Genomic DNA, 12,860 nt, shown 5'->3' with positions numbered 1-12,860 from the left:
CGAGTCAATACGTTTTCCCAGTTTTTTGGGGTAAAATTAGGGGCCTCGGCTTATATTCGGGTCGGCTTATACTCGAGTATATACGGTACTTGAAAAATATGTGTATCAGTCCAAGAAGTGTTATGAAGTGGTCATGGTGCAAGAACCTTGTATGTCAAAGACATAGAGATATTTAGAGTACCTGCCAGAGGTGTGACTCCGCCACCAGCAGCATCACTAGCCAGCCCAGTATGAGAGTTCCAGTCAGGCTCATGTTAGTTCTGTGCATTGTTCTGGGCACAGATACTGACACTAACAGCCAACAAATGAATGACAGGATTGGAATCCGGCCCCTGAAGAGCCAGGAGAGAAACCAATTGCCAGGAGAGAAACCAATTTCAAATTCCACTCATTGCAAAATGGTTTGCCCCTTTTATCAGGGAATGGCATCAAGATATCATAAATGCTACAGCAGGCTCTAGTAGTTATAATGTTGGAGTAGCCCATTAACCCTCTTATTTGAGCTTCTTCCAAGCTTTTTCTCATTTCAGTGTATATTTTAGTACTTTTTTTGTTGTCTTCAGTACAACAAAATATTCAGGGCTTTATTTTTCATACAAATCCTAAAATAGGTTTTTTTAAGAAGAATATCAAAATATACCCTTTTAGTTAGCCCATGCTATCCCTCCGGGAGCAAGGCAGGCAGTTTAGTAAGTGGCAGGGCTACTAGATACAGAACAGTTTGTGGGGATTCAGTGTGTGAGCGCTATACTTTCAGCGATTGCAAACGTCACTAGATGCTGAATCTACTGTTCAGGTGTGTTCTACGGAGTCAGAGCATATTGCAGACTCACAGAATGTACTCTCACATAGCGAGGAGCAGAATTACCAAGGTCGCGGTCCAGCACACATCACACTACACACACCACATACAGCAAGCATACAAAGATTACATACAGTAGTCAGCACACACCACACACATTACACCCAGCTGATACACAGCACACACTATGGGGGAAGACAGCAGACAAGACACTAAACAGCTATTTTGGCCTCAGTTTTAGTAAATAATCACGCCAATCTCCAGGTCTAAGCAGGGTTCCAAATATTCTAATTTTACGATTGGGCTAGCACTTTAGTCCCTTGGACAGTGGATTTTTTTTATATCTACAGCCCTGACAATATGCATTGCCAATAACACAATATCGATGTTGTATTTTTTTCTTTTTACAGTTTTATGATTGGGAATAAGTACTCATCGAAAGTACAACTCAAATAGCTTGTACGCTGGTGATCCCTGCTCAGGAATCTGGATTTTATTTCAACACACTTCTGGCATATCCGAGAAAACCTATGCCAAACACAGGTGGATTCAATATTCAAAATGCTGGCTTGCTCCCTCTGGATTGATGGTGTCGGCCTTCATTAGGAGTTCCAAGTGAGGTGTACCCAAAACGCTTCCAGGGACACCAAGGATTCATGTTTGGAATAATCTTTTACATTTGGGAGACCTTAAGTATTTCCAAATGTAACTTAAACTATGTGCAAAAGAACACAGAGAATAGAAACCTCAAACAGTCTGCCCTTCATTGGTCTCGGTGGGAGGAGGCTAGTGTTTCCGATATGGACTGCCTTTTTGGGTAACATCAAACTGATATGCAGTTAGTTTCGATTCTCTCTGTAACGGCACAAGTGAGCTGGGACACACTGATTGACAAGCTAATTTAGCTGTCTGTTCTCAGGCTTCTCTTGTAATGTGTCTGATTTGCTGTGTTCGCACCTTTCTAAATCGCCACCATATAGAATTCTGCCCTTTTAGCCAATATTACATGGAAGCATTCTAAAAATAGGCAGAAAGCAAACTGTCCTTTGTTCCTCTTTGCTCTTCACTTTCCATCCACCAAACGAAAAGGAACACAATATGTAATTCCTTCATTTTTTTTTTTTTTTTTTTAAGACACTTTTAGAAAGGGGATAGATAACTAGAGAGCTGAAATGTTATCCTCTGCTCACATATAATGATATCACAATTATATAATTATATGTACGAGTCAAGTAGGCAGGACTCGTTTATCATTCATTGTTGATGCTATTTGAAAAACACTATAAATAGGCGTTTTGTATTTTTGAAGCATGTTCAGTAAAGTTGCAACTGGATCACGTCTTATTGGTTTATCACATCACACTACTAGAATAATATGGGGTTTGTTCACTGATTAGCTTTTCTCCAATTCTGTAATCCCAAATGCATTCTGGCAGCAGAAGCCCTACAACAGGTGGACGTACAGTTCTGCTATAAACCTTTAAAAGAATGCATGTTTGGTTTGTTTTATGATACTATTTCAAAGTAAATGTCTAAATAGATTTGTATTTAGAAGTTTCCGTACCCCTGTATGTCCCTCTCCTATGTAAGCTTGTTCACTCTGTAGGCCCCTTCTTTTAATGCTTTTATAAGCCCCTTTTCTGCCTGTAGCTCTGAAATTCATTCTGAGAGCTGAAACTGGTTGGCAATCATTAGATTGAACTTGTAGAACTCACAATGGAGCCCTTAAGGAAAAAGTCAGCATTTAATAAATGGCAAAACTAATTACACCAGAGTTCAAGTAATAGCTCTAGCAGCACATATGGAAATGTGTAAGCTGTGTTTTCCTGAAATGAAGTGTACTTAAAAACATCCGTGATGTTTACCATCTGGCATTGGTTGTTGGGTTAACGGACACAGAGCTGCGTGCAGTCTACAAGCAAGACGTTAAAGAATACTATACCAACACAACTTCAGTGCATTTGATGAATATGAATACCAGGCCAAATAAAATGCACTTAAGTTTTGCTAGTGCCTGGAGTGTCCTTATAAATGGCTTGAAGAAGAGGCTGACAAGTAAGCGCAGTCTGTTGTAAATAAGTAAAAAGGCGCTGGTGATTTGGGGACCATCAGGACAGAGATCATGGAGCAAAGTAATGGAACTTGCGGTTCAAGAAGTATCTTGCAAGCTTTTTTTAAGTGGGAAAAGTTTGGGGGGAAAACAGCACAGGCCAAATGCAAGACATGACTAGGTATTCAAAATAAATAAAAAAAAACTCTTATGATTAAAATCTGCAAATATTTACAATATTTTCCTCTTAAATTTTAATATGTACAATAGAAGAGAATATTAAAACGGCTGTATAGGCAACATAACCACTATACCTCTCCCAGCGCTTTCTCTCAGTATGTAGTCAGACCATTATTATACGGCTTAACACTCACCTGGGTCCACCGACTGCAAAGAGTTACGCTCCATTTGTAATATTTCTAAAGGAGAAGTTCCCCTTGCACAATAGATATATCAATTTCAAACATGTTTGGATAAAAGTCATTGACTGAGAGCACAAGCTCTGCCAACGAATTCCATCCAAACATAATTGACATCACCAATGCAGAGGTAAGGATTTGTCTGCTTTAGTGATATCTAAAGAGGAGGTTGAAACAGAGGCACCCAGGGGTTCCACAATAATTTTAAACTGTAAGGAAACATTTTAACTATTGTTAAAATGGAATGCCATGTGACACCTAGTACCAAAACCACTATAGTAGGCAAACGTGGCTATGGTACCCACACTGCCCCTCTAATAAAACAAATTAACAAACACTAAATTCTATAGCCTGGGTACTTCTGTTATACTGTAATTAAAATATAATGCCATGCAGGTAAGACCAACCTACCTGGCTTCTAGTAACAATGACGTAGAAGGCCATTTCGTGGTAAGCGATGTTGTCACTGCCTTTGAATCTGCAGTTGCGGCGGAGCAATACAGGAACAAGCAATAGAGAACTGTAACGGTCAACGTCGTATGTGCCATTTCTGTAGGAAATAAAGAATGATATTACCATGTGCCATCATTATGTATTGTTTGGCTCACTGTGCTTGTATGTTAAATAAAAAAACAAACCCTGACAGATTAACAAAACACATACTTTTATTTAAATTGTAAAGATTATATATTTTATTTATAGAATAAAATATATGTAATATGTGCATCTAGTACATTTCCTTTAAAAAAAAAAAAACAGACTCTAGAAAAACTGTATGGCTGATAATACAACTGTTAAAATGTTATCCAGGGTTTATGGATAATAAACAATAAAACTGAAGATAAAGTGCTTTATGTCTCCTGAATCCCAAGATGGCATTACTTACCACCAATATACACAGTGTCATGCATCTTTCATATTGAGCATTTTATTTGTATTAAATTAGGGTTAGGGCTTCTTTAATCCAACAGTAAGTATGTGTGGAGTGTCATTGTGTATATGTATTGTCTGTGAATGCTTGTGAGTATCTGTGTGTAGTGTATATGTGCGAACTAGTCCCTTATCACCACACTGCCACGCAGCACGTGTCTTTTGATAGAATGTTGCACTGTCCATGTCTTCCATTCTCAGGTTTTAGTTATATAGACTTATATAAATGTTTCCATTAAGTTCTTCATTACTGTGCCCGACGCTCAGATCTGCTCAATAAACATTGCACAGACATGATGTCAGTACAGAGACTGCTACCTAACAAGAGGGGGGAAAGCACACAGACTACAGGATATTTTAAATGGGCTCTGTCACAAAACAGCATTAGAGCATTTCATAAAGATGAAGTGCTTATATAGACTGTGTTGGAATTTCAAAGCATAGGATTCAGAAAAATCACAAAGCACTGGTTTTAACACAATGCGGAAACCAAATTATGTGAATGACAATCTGAAGTACTATTTGCACGCTGGCAAATAAGACCCTGATAATACCATAAGGGAGGTTGTAAACCCTCCTATGTCCCCACCTACCTCACTATTCTCATGGAAAGTCAAGAGAGAAATAGGACTTGCCTGTCAGAGTGCTCTGATTGACTAGTTTACAAGCAACCAATCAGAGTGTCTGAGAATTAAAAGCATGGAAATGATTTATAATGGCTTCTTCCACCTTTAAGCATCATTCTGCGTGGAGCCGTAGCACGGAAAAAATTATTTAATTTTTTTTTTTTTTTTGCAAATTGGGTTTTCTTTTTGCTATTATTTTGCATCACATATTATGGATTTTAATTTGCCCTTTTTTGTGGCTGAAGATAAGAAAATTTACAAGAAAGAAGATTTCTGATAGAAAGTATAATTTTATTTTTAATTTTTTAAAGGTATTAGTTTATTATTATCACTAACATTAAGATGGGGTAAGTAGGATTCGTTTAATGGGGGTGGTCTGGACTACCTTCCATAGGGGGGTGGACCATGCCAGTAATTGGGGATGGAGTGGACAGTGGCATGTTCAAGCACCCCCGTATAGATATTTACAGCATACAGTCTATCGCAGGGGTAGGCAACCTTTGGTACGCCAGATGTTGTGGACTACACCTCCCGTGATGCTTTGCTAGCATTATGGCTGTAAGAGCATGATGCTAATGTAGTCCAAAACATGCTGAAGGTTGGCCACCCTTGGTCTAGTGTATAATCGTTTTTTTTTTGTTTGGGGGGGGGGGGGGGTTTATTCATACTTTTTTTTATGTGACAGCTATATTACAAGTGCTAGACAGCCACCACATAATGAACGTTTGCAGTACTAAGGGTTCTTAAAGGGACTCTCCAGTGCCAGGAAAACATACCCGTTTTCTTGGCACTGCATGACCCTGTAGTAGCCCTCACCCTCCCACCCCCCCCATCCCATGTTGCTGAAGGGGCAGCCGGCAGGGGAGACCTAATGCGCATGCGCGGCAATGGCAGCATGCACGCATTAGACCTCCCCATAGGAAAGCATTATTCAAAGCTCTCCTATGGGGATTCTGGCGATGCTTGAGGTCCTCATGCATAGTGTGCGGTCATCCAGCGTGGTTTAAAACACTTTTCGAGTTCTAAGAACATGGAAGTGCCTCTAGTGACTGTCTGATAGACTGATAGACAGCCACTAGAGGAGGACTTAACCCTGCAAGGTAATTATTGCAGTTTATAAAAACTGCACTAATTACACTTGCAGGGTTAAGGGTGGTGGGAGTTGGCACCCTGACCACTCCAATGGGCAGAACTGGTATGGGTGCCTGGAGTGTCCCTTTAACTTTTTGCCTGTCGTCTGCTAGTGCTGCCAATGAGAAAATAGTTCTCTCTTTTTTTTTTTTTCTTACACCTGGATCTTTTACACTTAATTGCAAAATCCGGACATCGTTAAAAAACATTAAAGGATCACTATAGTGTCAGGAAAACAAAGTGGTTTTCCTGACACTATAGTGCCCTGAGTGTGCCCCCACCCTCAGGGTCCCCCTCCCGTGGTGCTGAAGGGGTTAAAACCCCTTCAGCCACTTACCTTAATTCAGCGCCGGGCTCCCTCGGCGCTGGTGACCTCTCCTCCCCGTCCGACGTCACTGGAGCCAAATGGGTCCATAGGAAAGCATTTCAAAAGCATTCAAAGGGTCCATAGGAAAGCATTTCTCAATGCTTTTCAATGGACGCTCTGCGCAATGGAGGCGAAATTCGCCTCCAGCACCGCAGATGCGCCTCTGGTGGCTGTCCGGAAGACACGGGGCCCTTTGGATTCTAGGTATTAACCTTAAAAGTTATTAAAACGCGTGATAGAATGGCAGAGGAAAGGTAGATCATTGCGTCGTTAATTACAAAGAAAAACAAAGAACACTTAGTTTCATGGAAGAAGATGAAAAGATTGAGACCAGAAATCAAACCTTGGGGTAGAAGGCAATGTAATACTAAAGGCAAGCAGGTGCAACAGAATGACTGCACAGGCGTCAACAGAGACAGGAGTTTGTATAAGTAGTTTACATAACTGTGCAAATAGCAACAGACTGGAAGGAGAGTAGCAGGAAACAGCCTTTAGGGTTATCTGTGTCAGCAACCTTGGTTCCTTTAGTGAGTGTGTTCCAATAGTATGCCTGGAAGAGAAGCCAGCTTGCATCTTATTATTCCTGATTGGTCAAGCATAGTAAGATTGGCCTAAAAGTCTGTAGGTTTCTGGTAATACCACATAGTTGTACATTGTCTTCACCAGTGTGGATCCTCTGTAATACTTAGAATTTAAGCTTTAATATAGCTTTTCTTCTTTTATATAGCTTTTCTTTAATATAGCTTTAATATAGCTTTTCTTTTGGGTTTTTTTTTTATGTTTTTTTACCCCTTACCACCCTCAGCACCCCTTACCACCCCTCAGCACCCACAGCACCCCTTACCACCCTCAGCACCCCTTACCACCCACAGCACCCCTTACCACCCACAGCACCCCTTACCCCCACAGCACCCCTACCCCCAGCACAGCACCCCTATCCCCAACACAGCACCCTTACCCCCACAACACCCCTTACCACCCACAGCACCCCTACCACCCACAGGACCCCTACCACCACAGTACCACCCACAGCACAGCACCCCTACCCGCCCACACACACACAGCACACCCACACACACACACACACACTGCACCCCTCAATGCAGTATGTGTGTGTATTCAGCAGTCTGTCTGTATGTGTACTCAGCGGAGTGTGTGTGTGTGTATTTAGCAGACGGTGTGTGTGTATGTATTTAGCGGACGGTGTGTGTGTATGTATTTAGCGGACGATGTGTGTATGTGTTTAGCGGACGATGTGTGTATGTGTTTAGCGGACGGTGTAAGAATGTGTTCTGCAGTCTGTGTGTATGTATTGCATTTGTTGGAGATACTAATAAATATAAGCTGTTTTATCTATTTATATCATTATTTAAAATATGTATCATTGAACTCTCTGTTGTGTTCTTCTTTTAAAACAAAAGATGTTAATTAGTTCGGACAACTGTACAAGTTGTTTTTTCTAAACTTAATCCTCAGTATTCAGGTTTAATTGCAGTGTTGGCACTTTGAGGAAACAAAAGTTGGCATATATTGCGGTTTGGGCACTCGGGCTCAAAAAGGTTCGCCATCACTGGTCTAGTGGTTTATAGAATCACAGGACTCTGGCAAACATGCAGACATGCTTATTGGTGCAAATCTTATTTCTTCAACACACAACTTTATGGAAAAGATACTGAGCTGAGATAACTTTTTAATGGGTTCCCCTTAGTAAAATAATCAATGTATTAAAAGGCAAATTGCACTTTAGAAATGTTATTTTAACACTGATATCATCTGCGGACATCACAATGCACATCCATTCACATCATAAACAGATTGAACTTGGGAAAATTGCCCTAATGGTGACATCCTGTGCATACCTCATAGTCCACATAGAGAAGTGTATTATTGTGTGTCTGTGGGACTGGCTTGATTCAGCAAGGATGTCAACACAGAGGTAAGGCAAGTGAATCTGTCATAACATCTTGTGTGCATCACAACATGTACACTTTATTAAGAAACGCATATATTCTAAACCTGTTAACCTGGTCCCCTGGTTCACAGATTATACAAAGAAGGATTTTTTACTAGGTCTTTTGCCATTTTAAATGGTCCTGCACACCTCTCTCACACCTTGGAGAAAGCCAGAACTGTTGCTTTGCATATTACTACACACAGCTCAATTCATAAACCCATGATAGAAGATAGCCAATAGCTTACATGAGTTTATTGGACATTTCCACTCATCCCATGTGAAAACAGGAACAGTAGCTGGGGGTAAACTACACATCCCAGAAAGGCCCGCTAGGTATAGGTTTACAAGATAATGAAATAATTGATACAGCCTTTTCCTGGTACTGGAGGAGCCCATTAGCTTTTGCACGTGCATATGATATTGTTTTAGGCTATTTTGTGCCTAGATTACTTTATTGCAATGACATGGCTTTTAAGGTTTAGCCCTTTAATCTAAAACATTGCAATTTAATAGATATGACGACGTTTTGATTGAAGAGTTAAACACGCTTTTATTGGCTGTCTTTCTGACAGCCACCAGAGGAACTTGCACTGCAACGACCATATTTCACTGGTTCAGTGTCATCCTATGTCCATGAGTAAGTTGAACGTCATCAAACGCAACTCATACGGAAGCACTGGATCTAATGCTTCCCAATGAGAGGCATTTATTTGGACGCACACACACATCTAGTCCCCAATGTTCCTGAGAGTAGCATTGAATTGCACCATTATTTTGGAAGCAATGCCTCCGGGATGACGTCCTTTGATCCTTCATTGTTTTACAGGTAAAAAGGAGAAAGGGGGCGGTCCTGAATCTAAATATGTTATGAACACGTTGTCATTCTTATTGCTATAGTTTTCCTTTAATCTTTTATGGTTTTACTTTATTCACTTGTTTTTTAATGGGCTACCTATATGACTTATTGAATAATGGGATGTCACTTCCTGCCTATTGTGTTCCTTTAAATCATAAAGACATCCCTTCTCTGATTGCCACTCCTGCAGTACAGCATGTATAGCCTTACACCATAGTCAAGTCATTGATCCCCTTCAGAAAGCATTCCCCTCCCCCCAGCAGACATTGATCCTGGTAGCAGTATCCTGTATACTGAGTATGTCAATACAGAGCAGCCAGTCTGTCTCTGCCATGCTGAGCAAGGTGCACCCTGGGAGGGCTGTGCTATAATACCCTGATATGGACACAGACACCCCTTCCCCAGCTATAACCCCCAGCCAAGCAGCAACAACGGCTCTGTTATTATTCCTTTATCCACACTCACCCTTAACCGGCTCTTTCCCCCCATACATGCCGCTCCTCCCACTCAATACTTCCGCTTCCGTCTAAGCGCCGGAAGTTCCCTGTGCCTCGACCGCCATCTTGCTCGCGGGCGGTGGGTCTGCCTGTGCCCACAGCGCTCCCATAACGTGTTTGCATTATGTGCTTTTCCATCCTTGCCGTGTACAGAGAGCTGTAAGGATGGACAGTAGGTGTATTTAGATGGAAGCGGCGTTGTGAGATTAGAGTTGTGCCGGCTGCCCCAATCAAAGATGGCGCCGTCAGCATCGTTGTGGTGACTCGGCTTAGCGTGAATGCCTGGGGTGGGAGGAGTCGGGAAGTTAGAACAGAGACTTCTGGGTAGTTTGGCTTAGCTGCAGTGCTTGAGGTCGTGGATATGGCGGCGCCCATACCGGCGACATGCAGCATGCCTGTCACTTCTGACTGCTGAACTTTACAGAAGGAGAGCATGGTGTCCATCAATGAACCAGTGACTGTCCACCATGATGTCCATCAATGAACCCGTGACTGTCAATCATAGTGTCCATCAATGAACCAGTGATGCCCACCATGATGTCCATCAATGAACCAGTGACTGTCAATCATAGTGTCCATCAGTGAACCAGTGACTGTCCATCATAGTGTCCATCAATGAACCAGTGACTGTCCATCAGTGAAGCAGTGTGTGGATTACAGAGCTGACTGCTTTTACTGAGCACCCAGAGTGGATTGGTGAATGAATGGTTATCTGGAAGCATGTTAAGCCCTCTGTATCGTGTAAGCCGTAGGCTGACTGTGCTAAGACCACAGTTTATGGTTTTGCGTAATCTGACCGCTAAAGTGGGAAAGAACAAAGAAGAAGATGAACTCCCCATTTTTCAGTATGTGGGCAACAGGGCCAAAAGAAAGGATCGTGTGTTTGTATGGGGCTTTTCCAGCACCGGCGCTCTGGGAATCCCAAGTTTTGTGGTCCCTGATTCTGGACGAAAAAAGCCCAAGAAATTCCAGCTGACTCCTTATAGGTTGGATATGGAAGAAAAGATCTCCTCGGCTGCCTGTGGTTATGGCTTTACACTGGTGTCATCCACCACAAGGGATGTTACAAAAGTTTGGGGAATGGGATTGAACAAGGATTCACAGATCGGGTTTCACAGGAGCAGACGAGATAGAACCAAGGGTTACGAGTATGTCCTGGAGCCTTCACCGGTCCCTTTGCCACTGGACAAACCTCAGAATACACAGGTGCTTCAAGTGTCATGCGGGAGAGCGCACTCATTAATTCTAACGGACAACGAAGGTGTTCTGAGCATGGGAAACAATTCGTATGGACAATGTGCAAGGAAAATTGTGGAAGGAGAAATATACAGTGAAAGCCAGCTGATACACCGGGTCATGCCGTTGGACAGTAAAGTTTCTCAAATTGCTTGTGGACAAGATCACAGTCTCTTCAGGACGGAAAAAGGAGAGGTATATTCCTGCGGCTGGGGAGCAGATGGACAAACGGGCCTGGGACATTACAACATCTGCAGTGTTCCCACGAAGCTGTGTGGGGATTTGTCTGGCATGAACATTGTTCAGGTGGCTACTTATGGAGATTGCTGCCTGGCCGTTTCAAAAGAAGGAGAGCTCTTTGGTTGGGGGAACTCTGAGTACCTCCAGTTTGCATCAATCACTGACACTACTCAGGTCAATGTTCCCCGGCACTTGTCGTTCCATCATGTTGGGAAAGTGAAGCAGGTTGCGTGTGGAGGGACCAGTTGTGCTGTTTTAAATACAGATGGAAACGTCTTTGTCTGGGGTTACGGCATCCTTGGGAAAGGGCCAAATGTAATGGAATCAAAGATACCAGAGATAATCCCCCCAACACTCTTTGGCATGTCCGAATTTAACCCAAATGTCCGTGTGACCCAGATCTACTCAGGACTAAGTCACTTCGCTGCTGTAAACAGTCGAGGAGAGCTATTTGTGTGGGGGAAAAATATAAGAGGTGGCTTAGGTACTGGAAGACTTGAAGACCAGTATTTTCCCTGGAGGGTGACTGTTCCCGGCGAGGTTGTGGGAGTTGCTTGTGGTGTTGATCACATGATGGCCCTTGTGAAGTCTTTCATTTGAGATAATGATAAACGTTAAGTTTGCTAAACTTTTTTTCTTGCCTGTCTGAAAAATCATGCTATAGCATTTGGTTTTGGCCTTATAAATATGCGTTTTTTTGTGCATGCTTAAATATGGGAAGAGTTTGCTAAAATAAATGTATTGTAGCACTTTGCGTTGTAAAATTGCATTGCCTGCCTCCGTAGCCACCCCCACCCCCCATTCTAACATACATTATTCCTTAGCAATGTCCTTACGCAGTCCGACAGTGCTGGTCAGTGAGCTGAGCTGCAGGTAGACAAGGTGGCAGCATTACATGATGAGGGCACACAGGTAGACGTGCAGTGAGTGTATCTCTTCTTGTCTGTCCCTATCTTTTCTTTCCTGTGTCTGTTATTGCTTTCATATCCCAGTGTTGTGTGCACCAGGCTATGAAAGCATCATTTAGTAGACATGTGCACTGAGGGATTTATAATTATTATCAGAATTTCAGTTACAATGGACTACTGGAATGCCGGCTATAATCCTAAATTATGTTTGCCTCCCTTCTCTTAATATCAGCTTGAAGTAAATTGAAGGGCTGCATGGAGGCATGGCTGCCCAGCCAGGTATGGTGAGTTCCAGGCACTAAGGGGGGCTTGTGGATGTACTGACCTGTCTGTGTAGGGGAATCTCTACTAAATGGTACTGATGGCTATGAAAGTACTGTAGACCTACATAGGCAAATGTGATTTTTAATACTAACCTGCATTTTAGCTTGCAGTTGGTACAGAGATTATTGCAAACTGAAATGAAATGCAGATTATAATTTAGATACAGATATGTAACTTCAGCATGTTTTAGAGAAAAGTGTACTTCAGCCCTTCATTCTGATGGTCATTAACCCATTTCTTACAGCCAAGAGGAACTCATCCAAAAAAAAAAATAGTACACAAAAATATTTAAAATACATTTTTTTTTAAATTCTGTCTGTTTTTCCTCTTTTTTTTTTTTAAATTTTTTTTAAATTTTTTCTTAAGGGTTACTCCAACCTTCATGACCACTTCTACTTTTAGAATGGTGTCAAAGGATCCCTCAGAAAAATTTAAAATAAGTGCATTTATTTTGTTTTATTGCTTTATCTTGTAAGTCAATAATGACATAATAATAAATGTATTTTGTTCCCAAGACCTG

At 41.8% G+C, this 12,860-nt stretch overlaps 2 protein-coding genes across 3 annotated transcripts in view; one reads left to right on the top strand and one right to left on the bottom strand.

Moving 5' to 3' along the window:
• UGGT1 (UDP-glucose glycoprotein glucosyltransferase 1) overlaps nucleotides 1–9,678 on the bottom strand; it is a 71,868-nt gene extending 62,190 nt beyond the window's left edge. For both annotated transcript variants that reach the window (XM_063442222.1, XM_063442223.1), the window contains exons 1-2: nucleotides 9,601–9,678; nucleotides 3,683–3,821 (exon numbers count right to left, since the gene is read on the bottom strand). In XM_063442222.1, the coding sequence (XP_063298292.1) occupies nucleotides 3,683–3,821; nucleotides 9,601–9,628 (167 nt within the window). In that variant the 5' untranslated portion in view covers nucleotides 9,629–9,678. The remainder of the gene's footprint in view (nucleotides 1–3,682; nucleotides 3,822–9,600) is intronic.
• A 27-nt stretch (nucleotides 9,679–9,705) lies between these two features.
• RCC1L (RCC1 like) lies at nucleotides 9,706–12,612 on the top strand. Its single transcript, XM_063442224.1, has one exon. It carries the CDS (start codon nucleotides 10,353–10,355, stop codon nucleotides 11,706–11,708), a length of 1,356 nt encoding a protein of 451 aa, XP_063298294.1. The 5' UTR covers nucleotides 9,706–10,352; the 3' UTR covers nucleotides 11,709–12,612.
• Nucleotides 12,613–12,860: the final 248 nt, after the last annotated feature.

Source organism: Pelobates fuscus, chromosome 2, assembly GCF_036172605.1.
Source record: "Pelobates fuscus isolate aPelFus1 chromosome 2, aPelFus1.pri, whole genome shotgun sequence".
Taxonomy (NCBI): Eukaryota; Metazoa; Chordata; class Amphibia; order Anura; family Pelobatidae; genus Pelobates; species Pelobates fuscus.
This window is presented reverse-complemented; position numbering and strand designations above follow the sequence as displayed.